Source organism: Myotis yumanensis, unplaced genomic scaffold (genome assembly GCF_028538775.1).
Source record: "Myotis yumanensis isolate MYYU_CA2020_CCGP unplaced genomic scaffold, mMyoYum1.0.hap1 SCAF_3, whole genome shotgun sequence".
In the NCBI taxonomy this organism is placed as follows: Eukaryota; Metazoa; Chordata; class Mammalia; order Chiroptera; family Vespertilionidae; genus Myotis; species Myotis yumanensis.
Window position 1 is genome coordinate 157,793,442 of NW_027223754.1, and position 18,569 is coordinate 157,812,010.

At 47.3% G+C, this 18,569-nt stretch overlaps 1 protein-coding gene across 1 annotated transcript; it reads left to right on the plus strand.

The window, feature by feature from the left end:
- Positions 1–3,525: 3,525 nt before the first annotated feature.
- DCTN2 (dynactin subunit 2) lies at positions 3,526–18,420 on the plus strand. Its single transcript, XM_070409895.1, has 14 exons — positions 3,526–3,692; positions 4,578–4,646; positions 13,568–13,664; positions 13,838–13,899; positions 14,251–14,349; positions 14,560–14,720; positions 14,919–15,069; positions 15,846–15,911; positions 16,124–16,162; positions 16,342–16,419; positions 16,514–16,585; positions 16,833–16,935; positions 17,032–17,123; positions 18,001–18,420. Exons 1-14 carry the CDS (start codon positions 3,657–3,659, stop codon positions 18,085–18,087), a joined length of 1,212 nt encoding a protein of 403 aa, XP_070265996.1. The 5' UTR covers positions 3,526–3,656; the 3' UTR covers positions 18,088–18,420.
- The last annotated feature ends 149 nt before the right edge of the window (positions 18,421–18,569 follow it).

The following is an 18,569-nucleotide window of genomic DNA, read 5'->3' on the forward strand; positions in this document are numbered from 1 at the left end:
TCTCCGCCCCTCGCGCTGCAGCGCCGCTCTGCGGGCCTGGGCGGGGCGGCGACCGAGGAGCGGGGCGGGGCTTCCCTCGCCGCGGGCGGGTGGGGGCCGCTCCACGTCCATCACCCACCCTGGCACCTTTCCTCCCCTTGGCCTCCTCTTCTCACCCCTAACTCTCGAAGATAACCTTGTCCTCACCCCTTCCCTGCCCAAGTGACTCACTGCATCCCACAGCCCTAACCTGTCTGTCCCTCCCCCAGACTCCACCCTCTGAAAGGAAGAAGGGGTCTGGGGAGGGCCTGCCCAGCCCCCTTTACTCCAGGGCACCCCCCACCCCGTCACAATCCTCTCTCCAAACTGGGAGCTCACTTCTTATTCCCTCTCCACCCACCCCAGCCCACTCAACCTTCAAGGGCAGTGGCCTGTACCCCACGGAGATGGCTGTCCAGGTCCCATTTTTTTAGAGAAGAGTATCAGGAGAGGTTTGGCTATTCCCTTCCCGTCTACATACAGGGGTGCAGTCTGCTATGTCCCCAACATACATTCCTTTTTGTTGTTGTTGTTTTGTAATATATTTTTATTGATTTCAGAGAGGAAGGGAGAGGGAGAGGGAGAGGGAGAGATAGAAACATCAATGATGAGAATCATTGATTGGCTGCCTCTTGCACGCCCCCTACTGGGGATCTAGCCTACAACCCCTGCATGTGCCCTGGCCGTAATCAAACCCAGGACCCTTCAGTCCGCAGGCCAACGCTCTATCCATTGAACCAAACTGGCTAGGGCTTTGTTGTTGCTGTTAATCCTCACCCAAGGATATTTTTCCACTGATTTTCTTAAGCGTGGAAAGGAGGGGAAGATACAGAGAGAGGAACATCGATGTGTCACATGGATTGATTGCCTCCCTCACGTGCCCGGACCAGGGCCAGGGATCCAGCCCTAAACCAAGCCCAGCAACCGAGGTAGGAGGTACCTGTCCTTGACCAGAATCCAACACAGGACCCTTCAGTCCACAGCTGAAGCTCTATCCACTGAGCCAAACCGGCTAGGTCCCCACATCCATTCCAGGTCCTCAGTGAAGGAAAACAAGCTCCCATTCTGGGCTATCAGAATTCAAGAGCAGATACAATTTTCATTTTTGCCTCATAGGTTGGGCCTGGAATGATGAAAGTGGGCAGCAGTAACTTTTGCAAGAGAAAGGGAGTCAGAAAGCAGTGAAGGAGGGGTGGTGATGGGGTGTGTAAGGCCAGAGGGACTTTAAGAGAGGACTGCTGGGGTAGACTTCTGAATTTGGGTTTTAGGCAGGTTTAGACACCGATTTGAGTGTGTTTCCTGTCCCAGTTACTATTGGACAGAGTCCTAACATCTCAGGCCTTTCTTCTTTTGTTTTTCCCCCTTCCCTCTCTGTTCCTCCCACTTCTCTGGCCAAAAAAGAAAAAAGAAAGAAAGAAAAAAAGCCAAGCCTAGAGATTACTTGTCCTTCCTGCCTTTAGGTCAGACTTCTGCTGCAGCCCCTGGGCAGAACTATCTAGAAGCTGGCCAAATTGATTTTTCTCCACATCACAGGCCTCCGCTAGCCAACAGAGTTAGACTGCAGGAATTGAGGCTCTAGGCCAAGGGGAGGAGCAGGGTGATGGAAGAAGGGAGGAGGGGATAGAGGTTCTGCCTAACAATTGTCTAAGGTCACTCAGACACTATGAGGCAAGGGGAGAGAATGATGGCCTGGCCAGACAAGACCTAAGCATTCAGAATTCAACTGGGAGGGTTTCCAAAATTGGACCTATACCTCTAACCCACCTTGAATCTTAAGGAAACTGAAGGGGAAGGGTTCAGAATAATAAACTGCAAAGGAAGGCAAAGGACTATGAAGAAAGAGGAATAGAGGCTTGGTGAGGAGCCAAGGGAGGATGCACAGAATGACAATGAGTTCCAAACTCAGGAAAATAAGCATCTCTCTAGTCACTTGGTCTGTCACTATTTCTAAGTTTTGCAGCATCCTGAAAGCTTAGGGTACATCCTGGGAAACAGCCCAACCTCAGGCCTCCAGGGGCTCCAGCATGGAATCCTTAAGTAAAGGAGTTTCAAAATGCTAGTCCATGGAGGGTCATTGGTCAGAGACAAAGGTTTATGGGTAAGCCCTCCCCAACCCTCCGCAAAAATAAAACACACAAGCAGTGTGATTTTTCATAAAGCAGAATTTATTTTGAGAGTATGTCCTTCTTACTTTCCTGCTAAGGAATGATGACAATAATAAATAGATGTTCTTTCCTTTAATGTACTTGGCAAAATGAAAGGAAGCAATGCTATGTTTATCCTCGCAAAACTTTGTTGTTCTTGTTTTAATTTTCTTTTTTGTAAATTTTGTTTTAATTTTCTTGAACCGTCAAATTCAAAGCTCTGAAACCAGTGAAGTGGCTAAGAGCACAGAGGGTGTTCAAACATAGAGCCATCACTTACCTATGAACTTGGATAGGATTGCCAGATTTGAATAAAAAAAACAGGATAATCAACCCAGCCAGCGTGGCTCAGTGGTTGAACGACGAACTAAGAACCAGGAGGTCACAGTTCCATTCCTGGTCAGGGCACATGCTGGGGTTGGGGGTCGATCCCCAGTGTGGGGCATGCAGGAGACAGCCGATCAGTGGTTCTCTCTCATCTTTGGTGTTTCTATCTCTCTTCCTCCCTGAAATCAATAAAAATATATTTCAAACAAGCAAACAAACAAAAAAACAGTATAACCAGTTAAATTTTAATTTCAAATAAAAAATAATATTTATTGTGCTATTATGTCCCAAATATGGTATGGGACACACTTATACTTAAAAAGCCTATTGGGCCCAACCAGGGTGTGGCTCAGTGGTTGAGCTTTGACCTATGAACAAGGAGGTTGCAGTTTGATTCCCCGTCAGGGCACATGCCAGGGTTGCAGGGTCCATCCCCAGTGGGGCTGTGCAGGAGGCAGCGGTTCAATGATTCTCTCTCATTATTGATGTTTCTCTCTCTCCCTTTCCTTTCCTCACTGAAATCAATAAAAACATTTTTTAAAAGCCTATTTATTGTTTATTTCAAATTTAACGAGGCTTCCGGTATTTTAGACAGTTCTAAATTGGGAAGGTTACTTACCTTTTTCATTCCAAACAAGACTGAGCCTTTATTAAAGTTTATTTGTTATCCTTGTTTTTGGAGTCCTGGCTGTGTCACAACATGCCTAGTTGTGTTATTTTTATCTAATCATTTGATTTCTGGGGAGTCCAAACTTATTTATCTGAAAAACGGGGATTAGAAAAGCTCTTTCACAAGCTTGATGTAAAAACTAAAGAAAATAGGTCAGATGAAATAAAAAGCGCTTTACTGTCATCGCCCGCCAAAGCCCCAGTGGGCCAAGACTACATATCCCATAATCCCAGTCGGCGCCCCCCGCCATTACCTCATTCCCTGGTCTGGTTCTCGCCAGTCCCGGCCTCTGCACGGGTGTGGTAGCGGGCTGTTCTCGCGACTTTTGCTCTGTCCTCCTGTGCTTCAGCTGTCGCGAGACTTCCTACTCCTCCGCCTCCTCCGCCACTCCCTCTGCCGCCGCCTAGCCCGGGACCCGGACCCAGCCTCTCCCCCACCCGAACTCCAGCCCCGGCTTCGCCGAGGCCCCGGTCCCCCAAACCCGCCTCGCCGCCGCCATGGCGGACCCTAAATACGCCGACCTTCCCGGCATTGTGAGTACAGGGCCGGCCTCGGCTCCCTAGAACCGCGCCCCCGACCTCCTCAGGACCCCCACCAGGCACCAACCTGTGACCCCTCCCGTCTGCAGCCCCTGCACCACCCCCAGGGCTCCCGCCGCTCGCTCCGGACGAGCCGCAGCACCTTCCGGCCTCCTCTGATCCGACTGGGCCAGGCCTAGGTCGGCCTACCAGGCCCCTCTTCCGGCCGCCGCCGGGTTCTCGGCCCAGAAATCATCTCCGGGCCCTTATCACTGGGCCCGAGTGTTTCTACCACCCGTGTCAACACCACCCGTGTCTCCCCACATCTTCCCATGAGCCTCCCACCCCCCCCAGACACACACATCCGGCCACTTAGTGATGGCCTTCATCCTGCCAGAACCCTTGTGCTGGATGGAGAACTCTGTCCTCCGGGGAGTGCCCTAGCACCCCACCCCGCCCCGCACGTGCCGGCATGGACCCCCTTTTGTGCTGCCCTGCCTGCATTCTCGGGTTGGGGGCTGGGTCTCAGGACCTTGGGTACTAAGGCCCTGAGTCACTCTCAACCCTTGTGCCAGGGTAGTGGTGTACAGGACCTAATGCGAGGACAGCCCTTTTCCTACTGATGACAAGGATTGCCAAGGACCCATGCCCTTTCTGATTAGGGTAACGTCTTGGTCATCACTTATACTCAGCATTTACCATCAAGTCCCAATTGTCCCCACTGTCATCCCTGTCCCTCTAGGACATGGGAACTGCAGTTAACTGGGCAGGTGGAAGCGAAGGGACAGGATTCTGGCATCACAGCCTGCCTTCTCTGTTAGCTTGTTCAAATGGAATAGGGTCAGGGGTGTTGGTGGATGCTGTGTAATGAAGTCAGGTGGTCACTGCTTCTACCCGCAGGCCAGGAACGAGCCAGATGTTTATGAAACCAGCGACCTACCTGAGGATGACCAAGCAGAGTTCGATGCGGTAAGACTATGTGCTGCCTCAGGACTCCTCTGGACTCTGACCTCTCCCCCAGGCAGGCCCTTTCTCTTTTCTGGGGAGCCATGGCGATAAGCGGGTATGCCAACCCAGCCTGGGTGGTGTGTTGGTTGCAAGGCCTTGGCGGGCTTGCCGCTACCAGTGAGCAATACCAGGAAGGAGAGTCAGGTCAGTGGAATTCCAGTTAACAAGATCTGATCCTTGGCCTTTGAAATAAAATTGAAATATCTCAAAACATTTAGTTTTGGGGCTGGTGACTCTTAAGTCCCCCTGCATGCTATTCCATGGTAATGAATCATGAAGCTTGAGCTTTTATAAACTGCTTAAAGTTAGGTCTAGGCCTCTAGTTCATAAAATATTTCACTCAATATGTGTTCATTAGTATCCTACCAAGAGCTAGACTTTGAAGTATTGAGGAATACCCTTTTATATGACTGTCGGGCAAAGAGTAAGAAAATTATTTGGAGACTGAAGAAAGATAAGGGACCTGGTCAGAGCAAAACAAATTTGAGGAAGAACATACATTTTTTATATCAGTAGAGGAGAGGCCCTGATAGCACTTTCAAATCCAAGAACTCAGGAGGAAGGAATTAGCTGTGGACACATTTTAATGAGGGGAACCACTTAGCATTGTTTATTGAATTTGTTTATTAGGTATTTAATCTTTATTTTTGGTGTAATGTAAGGAAGAAATGCACTTGCTCTCAAGAGTCACCCAGACTAATGGGGGAAGTTAGGATACATATAGGAAACAGAAGAAAAAAACAAAATTGAGTGAATAGAAATCAACATAGTGAAAATTCTGTATGTAAGTGCAAAGGGGAACAGAGATTTGTTACCGTGTCTTACAGGATGTGTTTTAGGTTCTGTTATTTCCAAAGAGAGCTGGGCTAGGGTCATGTGGATGGTGTGAGATCTCAATAAAGTTGTGACCAAGAGTCAGCGGGAACAGGCTCAGTGTGCGTGTCTGTGGCTATGTCTGTGGGGCTGTTAGTTCTGGAGAATGCTGGTTGCTGGCTTATAATGTATGGCTTGGCGTACTCACTTATTCCTTATTTGATTTCCCCTATGTGGAAGTGGTTCCTGCTTTGTGGGGAACACCTTCCCTGTCCCCTCTCTCAGTGTTTTGTTCCTTGTGGCTTCTGTACTTGCTGGCATGTTAGTCTGTCCCCCAAGCCTGAGTACCTGGAGATAATGTAGATGTTGTCATTGCTCAGGCACCTACGTATGCACCTGTCTCTCCAAGAGGTATCCTATTAGGAAGCTGTCTCTGACCTCACAGGGCAAGAGTGTGTATGCTGAGGGCTTCAGTCTACTGTCACAGTTCAGATACTGCTCAACTCCGGCCTAGGCCTCTACCTGTAAAACATCAAGCCTTCATGGTGAGATAATGGAACTTTGTCCCTTTGTCACTGACTTTGATACAAACAGGTAGCCCCTTTCCAAACCAAAAAACACATTGTAATTTTCCTTCTGAAGGTAATGGGATATCTCTTAATAAAAAGAAGATGACACCCATTCCAGGCATGGAAGAACCTGAATGTGGAGCCCTGATTGGCTGTTTCTCCCTGCTGAGCCTGAACAGTATATTTTAGTAAAATCTAATGGGGAGAGAGGGTACCATAAGTATTCTTTTCTTGTGGCACATTGCTTAGGATGCGGTATAGAAGTGTATAGGATCTGGATGGTGAATATTCCATCCTTTAAGGCCCAGCTAAATAAATAACTCACTAGGGAGGAGTGAGAAGGATGGGGAGACCTTTACTATAGGAGCCTGGGGGGTGGTTACTGAGATGTTTCCTGATGTCAGCTAATGTCTTTGGCCCCTGCATTTCCCTGTGGGCCTTAGGAGGGCAGCTTTCGGGAAGTCAGCTGAGTAATGGTTCTGCCACTGCTCTTAATACTGACGTAAATGTGCAACTTGAGAAGCAGTGGGTGGTACTTAGATAATCCAGAAACCTCATGTCCATGAGACTTGGATTCTCACCAGTGGCCTACCTCCTCACCTGCCCTCCTAAGACCTAGCACAGGTGACAGTGCATATTACCATTATTGTGACTGAACCATGGGGTTTTTGGGAACCTTCTTAACCCCTGGCAACAGCATGCTCTGCCTTAGTCTCCAGATTATTCCCCCCCCCCCCCCCCAGATTATTTTTAACTTTAATTTTATTGGTTTTTAAAATAGGTTATATATGCACATAGAACAAAAGTTTCTCTTCCCACCACTGCACCATTCAGTTCCCTTCCTTGGAGACAACCAATATGACCAGTTTCAAATGGAACCCTTTCGGCGCCTCGGATTTTTATTGGAAGGAATAGTCAGCCCTAGCTGGTTTGGCTCAGTGAATAGAGCTTCGGCCTGTGGACTGAAGGCTCCTGGTTCGATTTTGGCTTGATCCCCTGGAGGCAACCGATCAATGATTCTTTCTCATCATTGATGTTTCTCTCTCTTCCTCTCTGAAATTAATAAAAATAAAAAGGAATAGTCAGAGAGGGTTGACCCTCCCTGTCTTTTAACCTCCTTTCTCTGTTTGCTCCCCTGTAGAAGAAATGGGGCTGCCTAACGAAATAATGTCCTGTAATATTCCTTAAAGATTGTAATTGCTGGTTTAACTTAAACATAAAGTTTTACAATTCCCACAATGGGGAGATAGGAGAAGAAAGTAGTAGAAGGTTTTTGTTGTTTTTAATATATTTTTATTTATTTCAGAGAGGAAGGGAGAGGGAGAGAGAGATAGAAACATCAATGATGAGAGAGAATCATTAATCAGCTGCCTCCTGCACGCCCCCTACTGGGTATCGAGCCTGCAACCTGGGCATGTGCCCTTGACTGGAATCGAATCCGGGACCCTTCCTCAAGCTAACGCTCTATCCACTGAGCCAAACCAGCCAGGGCAGTAGTAGAAGGGTTTTTTTTGTTTGTTTTTTTAAATATATTTTTATTGATTTCAGAGAGGAAGGGAGAGGAAGAGAGACATAGAAACATCAATGATGATAGAGCATCATTGATCAGCTGCCTCCTGCATACCCTCCACTGGGGATAGAGCCCACAACCCAGGCATATGGCCTGACAGGGAACCAAACCTGTAACCTCCTGGCTCCTAGGTCGATGCTCAACCACTGAGCCATGCCGGCCAGGCCATGGGTTTTAATTTTGGTAAAGATGATCCTGAATTTCCTACTATCCCTTTAAAAATGATTTTAGCAGGAAGTATTCTCAAATGAATGGGCCAGAAAACTGTATAGGCTAGCCCCATCTTCCTCAATCTGGGAGGATCTCCTCTCTGCATTTCAGACACTCCTGGGTTTATTGGGGTGATGGGCTTGTTTGGAAACTTTTCTTAAAATGTCCAGAAAGCTAATTCCCATTTGGAATTCCATCTCTTCTGGGCCCATAGCCTGCCTTGGGTTTGTGGGGCATTCTGCTCATGATTTTTGAACTGCTGGAACAAGGGGAGTAAATTTATTTATTTTTAAAATATATTTTTATTGATTTCAGAGAGGAAGGAAGAGGGGGAGAGAGAGAGTGAGAAACATGAATGACGAGAGAGACTCATCAATCAGCTGCCTCCTGCACGCCCTCCACTGGGGATCAAGCCCGCAACCCAGGCATGTGCCCTGACCAAGAATCAAACCGTGACCTCTTGTGTTCATAAGTTGATGCTCAACCATTGAGCCATGCCAGCCAGCCAAGAGGAGTAAATTTAGAAAACCTCACTGGAAGTAGGATTTGGTTTCTCCCTTTATGCCATAACTATTCTCAATGCCATGTGAAAGGGGGGGAAAGTGACCTGCCAAAGTTTGGTGGGGCCCTGGCAGAGGCTTCAGTTTTCCAAAGGTACTGCTGGACACTGCACCAGGTTGAAATGACAAATGGTAGGTTCTCTTCCTTACAATTTGGGGTATCATAGAGTATGCTTGATTGTGTTCATTGACTGTTGGCGCACTTGAACTTACCTGAGTTTTTCCTGATGCTTCCCCCATCCTCCCTCCTCACCACCTTGCCTGGACACTAGTTTGCACAAGTAAGACCATTCGATGCTTCTTCTCTGCATGTTTTTTCATCTGCCATCTCGCATGCAATGCTCTGCCACTGTGCTATTGTTATAGCTAATTTAAATTCTAATGAGTCCCTAGCTGGATCACTAAGGGGCCTGCTGGCCGTATGTTTAAAGATCAGAAATCAAGGATTAGAAGCACAATGATGATCCATGAATCATTGTCTCTTCCTCTTGGGAAGTCTGCAGAATAAAACTGTCCAATGGAGGATGGGATAGAAACATGGAGGCTAGGAATGCTTGGGCACATAAGGCATTCAGGAGCTAGAGTTAGAAGGGGGTTGCCTTTCTCAGACTGAAATGGAGTTAAGAGAAAAGGAATGACTAAACTATTCCAAACAGGGATGAAGAACAAGGGGAACAGCCACAGTCCTTACTTCTTAGCTATGTGTCGATTATGCCTGGAAAACTCAATTTAATATTCTAGGCTGAGCCTTTACAGAAAGATAAATTGGATAGGCAAAAGGGGTATTATATGCTAATTTTAAGGTAATAACTTTGTTTATTTGTGCTTTCATGAGTCTTTCTGTTTCTGTTCCCCTCCTTTAGAAATGGATGGTTGCTCAGCACTATGTTGGTCCATCCTGGACAGTTTTATTCTACTGTACTATCCATGCTCCTTGTCTTCATGGTTCCAAAGTCCCTCTGGCTGCAGTGTTGGCATAGAGCCTGAACAGGCTCAGAGAGCAGCAGTGGCCTCTCCCCCTGTCTGATCTAGAACCTCAGGTTTTGCCTCTAGGCACAGCCATTTAGCCAAACAGCCCTGGGGAGTCTGGGAGTTCATTAGTGAGAGGGACTGGGAATCATCTACCAGATAAGCTAGTACCTGGTATCAGGGCACTTAGCATCAAGTCAAGGTGGCTGGGTGTAGTAGGTTTCCATGGTGACTGTTCCTATTCCAGGTTACAGGAATTATGCTTAAAATCTCATCATTCCCCATAGGACAGATCTGGAAGTGGCATATATTGTTTGCAAACTAATAATGCCATTTTCCTTTTCTTTGATTTTTCTGTCCTCCTGATTCTGATTGTTCTTCATGATTTGAACTTGATTTATGGCCCATTGTCCTCTATTTCTCCTTGAGTTTCTCCCAAACTGATTTTAGCTTGGTGGGGCAAGTAAGAGAAATGTGTAGTGTGTGTACCTCCCCTCGTTTTGTATGCATGCAAATGTGAACTCATACACCCACTCTGTAGAGACATCCCAGCCTAGACCACAGGTTCACCTCTACCCTGAGCTGAGGGAGGAGTCTGCCAGGGTGGACCCTGGCATCAGGCGATGGAGAGGTTGAGGTTCAGGTATATTTAGCGGAAATCTCTGGAGCAGGAAGCATTTGACCCTCCACACTTCTATCTACCCGTCAGTAGAGCTCCAGGAGAGGCAGCTGGATTCCCCTTCCTGGTAGTTCTTTACCAGTCTTGCCTGGAAATGAGATTCTTATCTGTGTGGCCTGGACTGAAATAAGGCCTCTTTTAAATACTCCCACCTTTCCCCTTTGTCTACCCTCCAACCCCTGTGAATCTTGTGAATAGAGGGTTGAAGAAACCTGTTCTGCATATGGGCTGGTAGCTGTGAATCTTGGTGTCCTCTGCACTCTTTGTGCTAGCACATCATGGCAGAATTGCTCTGGATCCCTCCGAGCTGCAGGGTGAGCTACCCATCACTCAAGAAGTAATCAAACATGGACTGCATGAGGGACCAGGATCTGCCCTGTGTCGTTTAGCAGCAGAGAAGGAGAATGAGGCTTCAGTTAGGTGCTTCGTATTTCCCTAAACTCACCATCTGTACCTGACATATTTTATTCTGCTAAACCTAAAATTATACCAGACCACCCGCATGAGCACTCTCATTGTGACTGACTCAGTCATCCAAATGTCTGATTCCTCTACACGAGAGAAACCAGGGGACAGGAAGACTTAAGCCATGAGCTCCCCCCTTGAGAATTATGGACCCTCAGTCAGTGCAGGTCCTCAATCTCCATAGCCTCTGCTTCACAGTGCCATCTCTACAGCTTCCCCTCCACCTCAACCTTCTTTCCCCCACTTCCCTATTCCATGCCACTAGCTTGCAGCATCTAACTACTAGTTCTCAGATGATCCTGAATTGCTGCTGTTACTGGCAAAGCTTCATGACATCCTCACCACCAGAGAGGAAAGGGACCCAAGCTCTTCTTTCTTCTGGGGGTATGTGACAACCCGAGCTGAAATTTCTTGGTCCCCAAATTTTGCTAGGCTCCCCTGGGCCCTGTGGTGCAGTGTGTTTGAAGACTGTCATGTAGTGCATGTGACAATTTGCTAATAACAATTTTGTCTTTTTTTTTTTCCCCCTCCCTCACCCCCATTTCCCCACTCCCTTTCCTTTTAACTCTTGATTTTCTCACCTCTGGGGAAACCACAAGGAGCTGGTAAGAAGCCTGACCTTTCATCTGCTTTTTAGTGGGGTGTGCTGTGATGGGCAGTTGTTTTTCTGTCCTTTTGTCTCTACCAAATCTTTCATCTATTCAACCCCACCCCAGCGACAACCTTTTCCCACCTCACAAGTCACTGTAATGACATTTCCCCTCATGCCCCCAGAACTCTGAGACACTGTGGAGTAGGTGCCACTGGAGGACTGAAGTGTTCTGCCCACCTGACTCCAGGGCCACACCCTCAGAGGGCTCCTCAGGGGTGCCAGTATCAGGCAGCCCTCCTGACCCAGCACATGCTTCTGTATCAGGAACAGTGAGGTGAAAACATTATCCATCCCTCTTACTGTCCAGAACCTCTGAAACTCATAGTTCTGTGTATTTACCTTTCTTACTCCACCCCTTCCCTATTTTTAGGAAAGTAAATAAGAAAGTAGGTTCTCATCTGCACAGTGCCTGTCCCATAATAAAGGTTTAACAAAATGGAGCTATAATTTCTTTCTTTGGTCTGTAGACTATATCTCCCATTCCTCTTTTTAATGGGTTTCTACTTCATTGGCCTTGATTAGGGCACTCACAGAGGAGTGGCATATTACTGAGTGTCAACTTTCAGAGAAGATGGTTGTCTTTCCTGAGCACGAGTCCTTCTCAGACACTTACAGACGCTAGAGACCACACAGTTATTTGGCTGGTGGGTGCTCGGGCCTTAACATTTCAGAGAAGATTAAAGAGATGAGAATTTAGGACTCAGTTGTCTTTTTTCCCCTAGGCCCTTGCATATGGGACATTGAACCCTGTTGTTTTCCCTTAATCTTTAGCTCTTGTCCCTCTGCCCAGCACTTTCCTGAAGAGGGAAAGATCAAAGTTGATCATTTCTCCTTACCCCCTTTCCTCCCTTATTTTTAAAGCTGCCACTCACACTGATTCCTTCTTTAATAGCAGACCAGAGATGAAGGATGGAGCTTTTGTCTGCTGCTTTTTCTCCATCAGTGTCTCTTTATCACCATCATCCCCCCACCCCTCAATACCCACAGGCAGAGATTCTCATTCTTGGCTGCATATTAGAAATATTAGAATCACCTGAGCAGCTTTTAAATTGACCTACTGCACTGGCCCTACCCTGGAACACTAAATCAGAATCTACAGAGGTGAGCCCAGGCCTCTTTTTCTTTCTAATGTTTTAAAAAATTGGTTTGAGAGAGAGAGATTGTTGTTCTACTTATTTATGCAATCATTGGTTGTTTCTTGTATATGCCCTGACCAGGGATCCAACCCTCAACCTTGGATCAAACCTTCAACCTTGGTGTATCAGGATGATGCTCTAGGCCAGGGCCTAATATTTTCTAAGTGATTCTGTTGTGCAGCTAGGGTTGAAAACCATTATTCCAGCTAAAGGAAAGAAGACTTACTTTGTCTTCCTTCTGTAGAAGGTGGAGGTAGCATCTCCAAAAGAAAAGGACTCCTGAATGTCCCCCTCCCCCACCCCCGCCCTCAGTAATGTAGTGAGCACTGTCAGACTGCTGACAATTGAAGGACAGACATGCAGTATGAATGCCCAGTCTTGGTGTAGTTATTGGAATTTGAACAGCCAGTAGATACCCAGTAAGGAGGCAACCTCTCTGCCTCAATTTCTAGAGTAAAATCTCATTCCCTTTCTTTACCATGTCCCCCGTTTATGGGGTAGCTTCAGTGCTTAAGAGCCAGCAGAGAGGTCAGGGAGGGCTGGAGCTGGGGCTTCTCTTAGAATAGATGCTGGGTTATCTCCATTTCAGAACTTGTCTATGGCCCTTGCCCATAGGTATTCTTGGCAAGCAGATATTGCTTCTGCTTGTTGCTTCTAAGATGTCCCTTAAAAAATAATACAGTGTGTTCTTGCCTGTCTCTCTTCCCCTGAATTCCCTGACTTCATGGCAGCTTAGAAACAGAACTTCTGGTCAGGCTCTTTGCCAGCCAACCTTCTTTTTCTATCAAAGAGCTGATGTCTTCCCTTCAGCAACATATTCAAGTCCTAATATTCACTCTTAGAGTTGGTAGCTTGATTGTCTGTGATTCCACCTCTTTTCCTCCAGCAAGAAGGGAAATTAGCTTGAAAGTGGACTTCCTCAGCAGCAAGGAAATTTACTTTTGGTAAAAAGTAAAGGTTAAAAGGTCAGGTTCATTTCTTACCCTGAATGCATGGTATGTGCCAAATAACTGGGAGGGCCCAATTGGCTGGGGCGGGGGAGTGGGGAGGCTATGCTTCCTCTGTTCCCAGTTGAATCAGGGTGTTAATGTTTATTCAACTGAGACTACAGTTTACCAGGAAGCTTCCGTTTCCTAGGTTGGGCCTGGGTCAGCAGCTTGGAAAGTAGGAGCCAGTCTACTTATATATAGGGGATTTTTATGGGGAAGTTCTAGAGTGTGAATGAGACTGCCCAGCGTCTGAACTACCTATTCCTGCAGGAGGAACTGACGAGCACAAGTGTAGAGCACATCATTGTCAATCCTAATGCTGCCTATGACAAGTTCAAAGACAAGAGAGTGGGGACAAAGGGACTTGGTGAGACTGGGCTGTAAATTGGCTGGGGGGAATCTGTCCTCAGGCCTTAGTGCCTTTTGCTTTGGGAAAGGGTCCCTCATAGAGATCCCTGGTGGAAGCCTTCATTGTCACCTGAGACCTTGACTGCCTTGGGCTTAGATCAGGCCCTTAATTTCATCTTCTTTTGTTGACAGATTTCTCAGATCGTATTGGAAAAACCAAGAGGACAGGATACGAATCCGGAGAATATGAGATGGTTTGTTGTGTGTGTGTGTGTGTGTGTGTGTGTGTTGATGGGAAAGGTACAGTGATCCTCTCTAGCAGGAGATCAAGGGATGCTGTCAGATTCTGAGTTTCTCTTTGGTTGGGGGTCCCCAACCAGAGGGGATGGGGAAAGAGGAACCCAGTAGGATGCATTTGAGGATGCTTTATTCCTCTGCTGTTTGCTCTGGAGAGTCTCCAGGCCTCCAGCTATCTCAGTTCAATAGGGTGTAGTAGATTCTGAGTTGGATGTAATACCCTTAAAATTCAAGCCCAGGGTTTGGATAAATTCTTGAGGTTTCCTGTACTGGGAGGTCTAATATCACCTTTTGTGCTTGCTCTCTAGCTTGGAGAGGGTCTGGGAGTGAAGGAGACACCCCAGCAAAAGTACCAGCGACTATTGCATGAGGTCCAAGAGCTGACAACTGAAGTTGAAAAAATCAAGGTAACTATAAACTATCTTCTCCCCTCTCTGCTGTGACTTATAGAACAGAGGAGGACCTCCCAGCAGGAGGAGAACGCGTCCCTATGCTCCTGGATCCACACGAATCTCTATTCAGTGCTATAGGTGACTTCCAGCCACAGCTAGGTCTGACCCTTTTTTTATTCCTTAGTTCACTCTTGCCACCCTTCAACTGTCTACTTTTCATACCAGACAACAGTGAAGGAATCAGCCACTGAGGAGAAGCTGACCCCCGTGGTGTTGGCTAAACAGCTGGCAGCTCTGAAGCAGCAGCTGGTTGCTTCCCACCTGGAGAAGCTGCTGGGACCAGATGCAGCGATCAACCTTACTGACCCTGATGGAGCTCTGGCTAAGTGGGTGCTCTACTTGGTTGAGAAATCATTGCTAATTAGGGTATAGAGGGACTCAGCCAGGTAGTGACAGGGCTATTAAGGGAAGAGATGGCCTAGCGGTTCCTTAATGCTGACTACTCTGAGGTAGAATGAGAAAGAGTGGCTGGGCTAGCCTGCATCCTTCAAGTCATGATATTATTACTTGGTCTTCTGACCTAGGCGCCTACTACTACAGCTGGAGGCAACAAAGAACAGCAAAGGGGCTGGTTCAGGGGGAAAAACCACAAGTGGGACCCTCCCAGATAGCAGCCTTGTCACTTACGAACTACATTCACGGCCTGAGCAAGACAAGTTCTCTCAAGCTGCCAAAGTAAGTATGTATGTACTGTGGGTTGGGGGCCCAAGAGGGAGGCAGGGGAGATGTGGCCCTAGAGACTTTCCTGCCTTCCTCCAAGGGATCAGTTCTGGGGAGAGGGTGCTTCTGATCTTTTTAAAATATATATATATTTTTTATTTCAGAGAGGAAGGGAGAGGAAGAGATAGAAATGAGAATTCATTGGCTGCTTCCTGTACGCCCCCTAGTGGGGATTGAGCCCACAACCCGGGCATGTGCCCTTGACGGGAATCTAACATAGAAGCCTTAAGTCCACAGGTCGATGCTCCATCCACTAAGCCAAACCAGCTAGGGCGCTTCTCATCTTTTTTTTTTATATATATATATATATTTTTTTTATTGATTTCAGAGAGGAAGGGAGAGAGAAACATCAATGATGAGAGAGAATCATTGATTGGCTGCCTCCTGCACGCCCCCGCTGGGGATCAAGCCCCACAACCCAGGCATGTGCCCTTGACTGGAATCGAACCCGGGACCTTTCAGTCCACAGGCTGATGCTGTATCCACTGAGCCAAACCAGCTAGGGCGCTTCTGATCTTCTTGATGTCTCATTCTTCATGTTCCCCTCACCCATCTACTTTCAGTTGAGATTTTAAGATTATGACTAGGGATATGTTCCTTGGAAAGGCATCCATTGGTAGAGGGAAGAGCAGAGGGGAGTTGCAAGCAGACAAGCAGAGAATAGCAGGATCTTACCTCCCACTGCAGCAGCAGGGAGGTGAGGGCAAATCTCACCTCCTTTCTCCCCCTAGGTTGCAGAACTTGAGAAGCGCCTGACAGAGCTGGAAGCAACTGTACGCTGTAATCAGGATGCTCAGGTCAGGTGCTCTCCTATTCTTAGTCTTATCCTCACATTCTCTACCCTCAGCCTGAGGTCCACAGCATTCCACAGAATCCTGGGAGGCGTCAGGAAAGGGTGTCAGTTCTGGGACCAGCCAGTGGGCTCCCGCTAGAACAGGAAGGATGGGGAAAGTGGTAATCATATGGAGAGAGTAGAATCACTGATTTCTTCCCTCCTCTTCCCCACCAGAATCCCCTTTCTGCAGGTCTGCAGGGAGCCTGCCTAACAGTGAGTGTGAAAAAGAACTGGAGTGTTTGGGGTACGAGGGGATATTGGGATCGGGTTGCTTGGAGAATTATTTTGAGGTCTACATCTATATATTAATTACTCTCAGTGGAATATGGTGTGGCCTCTTCCTAGTCTGATCTTTTCCCCTTTATGAAACTTGTCCCAACCCCTTCCCCCAGGAGACTGTAGAACTGTTGCAGGCAAAGGTGAGCGCCCTGGACCTTGCAGTTTTGGACCAAGTGGAGGCTCGGCTACAGGTATTAAGTGGAGGACAAAGTGGATTACAGATCGCTTGGGACTTTGGAAGCCCTGGATGCACTTACCTATCAGCCTTAAAATCTGTGTTTGCAGAGTGTCCTGGGAAAGGTGAATGAGATTGCCAAGCATAAAGCTTCTGTAGAGGATGCAGATACACAAAGCAAGGTCAGGAAGACATCTTTCCCCATCTGTCTACCCTTTCCTGCTTCCTTATGTTCTCTGAGTCATCCTGGTGGTAATGAGAGCACTGAATCCTCAGGTCCCTGTCTTTATAAACCCGTGCCAACTGAGAAAGTCAGGGTAGTGCTTTTCTCTGTCCCCACCTAGTTGACCTCACCCCACCCTAGTAAAGTCAGTGTGTACTTCACTGACAAGTAGGCCAACTCCTCTGGGCCCTGTCCTGTCCCTCCAGGTGCACCAGCTATATGAAACCATACAGCGCTGGAGCCCCATCGCCTCCACCCTTCCTGAGCTGGTGCAGAGACTTGTCACCATCAAGCAGCTGCATGAGCAAGGTGGGAGGGGTGTCCAGAGGAATTGGAAAGTAGGCAACTTCTATTCCCTTTCCTCTTGTCTTGCATTCTAACCTCCCCCATACCTTTCTTTTGTAGCCATGCAGTTTGGTCAGCTCCTGACACACTTGGACACCACACAGCAGATGATCGCTAGTTCTCTCAAGGACAACACCACCCTCTTGACCCAGGTCTGCCCCTTTATTGGTTTGTTGCCTCCCTTCTCCAGACACACAGACCAGGTTCTCCAGCTTTATCTCAGTGTTTTCTGCCTTAGCCCCTTTGGTGGCATTGTTTGTAGCAGGGGCTTGGTTTGAGTCTTCACACTGTTTTTCAGTGGTTGTGGAAACTTAGCCTATGAACTTCGGTCTTGCCCTCTGGAAAATTATACTTATTTCAGAGTTATGTGGACGAGGTTAAATAACCTGGGTGAATTGTTAGTTCAATAAACATCAGCTTTTCCTCTGAAACCTACCCTTTCCCTCTGTAGTCTCAGCTTAGCTTTACCCTCTCTGGGTCCTCATCCAGGTACTCCTGAGCATAGTACATTGGAAGGAATATGGGCTTTCACGTCAGGAGCTAGGCTCCAACCTGGTTTTGCCACTTCATTTCTGACTCTGAGCAGTGAGTTCACCTTCTTCCTTCATTCTTTTAGCAGTGTCCAGCACATAATGAGTCCTTGGTTTCTGTTGAGACACAGTTTTCAGTGCTGGGGGGAGGAGGAACATTAAAGTTGAGAGACCAGCATCACAGGACCATCAAAATAAGTGAAAAAATTTACTTGGTATAATGTTCTCCAGAGGAGCAATTTTCTAACTTTCAATCAGTGAACCCCTATTTCAACAAAATCTTACTTGGCCCTCTTAAGAATCCTGCCTGCTTAGCAGACCCTGACCTAGGTCCATGGTACTCCAAGAGTAGTTTGAAAACTACTGCTATAACCTCCCTGCTCTGAGGCCCGTAAGCTGTGTTTCCATTTCATTTTGTCCTAAGAATTTCTTTAGGTCCTCAGCTAGGTAAGCACCTGGAATTGATGACAAAGAATAAAACATCTCTATCACTTTCTAGGTACAGACAACCATGCGTGAAAACCTGTCCACAGTTGAGGGGAATTTTGCCAACATTGATGAACGGATGAAGAAACTGGGAAAGTGAGCCCCTTTGGGAGATGGAGCCCCTTTGAACTATGTTAACAGGTTACATAGTTTCCCCTTAATTATAACTCTTGCATCCCCATCCCATTTGACACTGGGCACAAATGGTTCTTCTTGCATGTGGGGCTTATACCCCTCCTCTGACGACTAGAGTGGTCGCTGTGGATATTAGATGGTGGTCTCCCCTCAGGCCCTGGGCCCAGCCACATGCCAGGTCATGTCCAATACTGCTTTGTCCTGTGTGGGAAGGATTGGGTCTTGTCCTGCAGCAGTTTCTGCGGCTGATTGTAACACTGTACAACTGTTTCTGACCATTAAATGCTGTTGTACTCTGTGTGGCCTCTGCTGTGTTTCCTGGGAAAGAGGCAGCACTGAGACATTCATAGCATAATAGGCAGGCTAAGCTACTATCTACTACAGGAGAAGGAGTTAAATTGTAACCCGTTCATACCAAAGAACTAAGGAAAAAATGAGTACAGAGTC

What these genes read in the sequence shown, in the direction of transcription:
- DCTN2 (XM_070409895.1), top strand. Translation starts at nt 3,657, where the DNA reads ATGGCGGACCCTAAATACGCCGACCTTCCCGGCATT. An exon ending in CAAGCAGCTGCATGAGCAAG is followed by an intron (nt 16,936 to 17,031) that starts GTGGGAGGGGTG and finishes TTTCTTTTGTAG; the next exon opens with CCATGCAGTTTGGTCAGCTC. An exon ending in ACACCACCCTCTTGACCCAG is followed by an intron (nt 17,124 to 18,000) that starts GTCTGCCCCTTT and finishes ATCACTTTCTAG; the next exon opens with GTACAGACAACCATGCGTGA.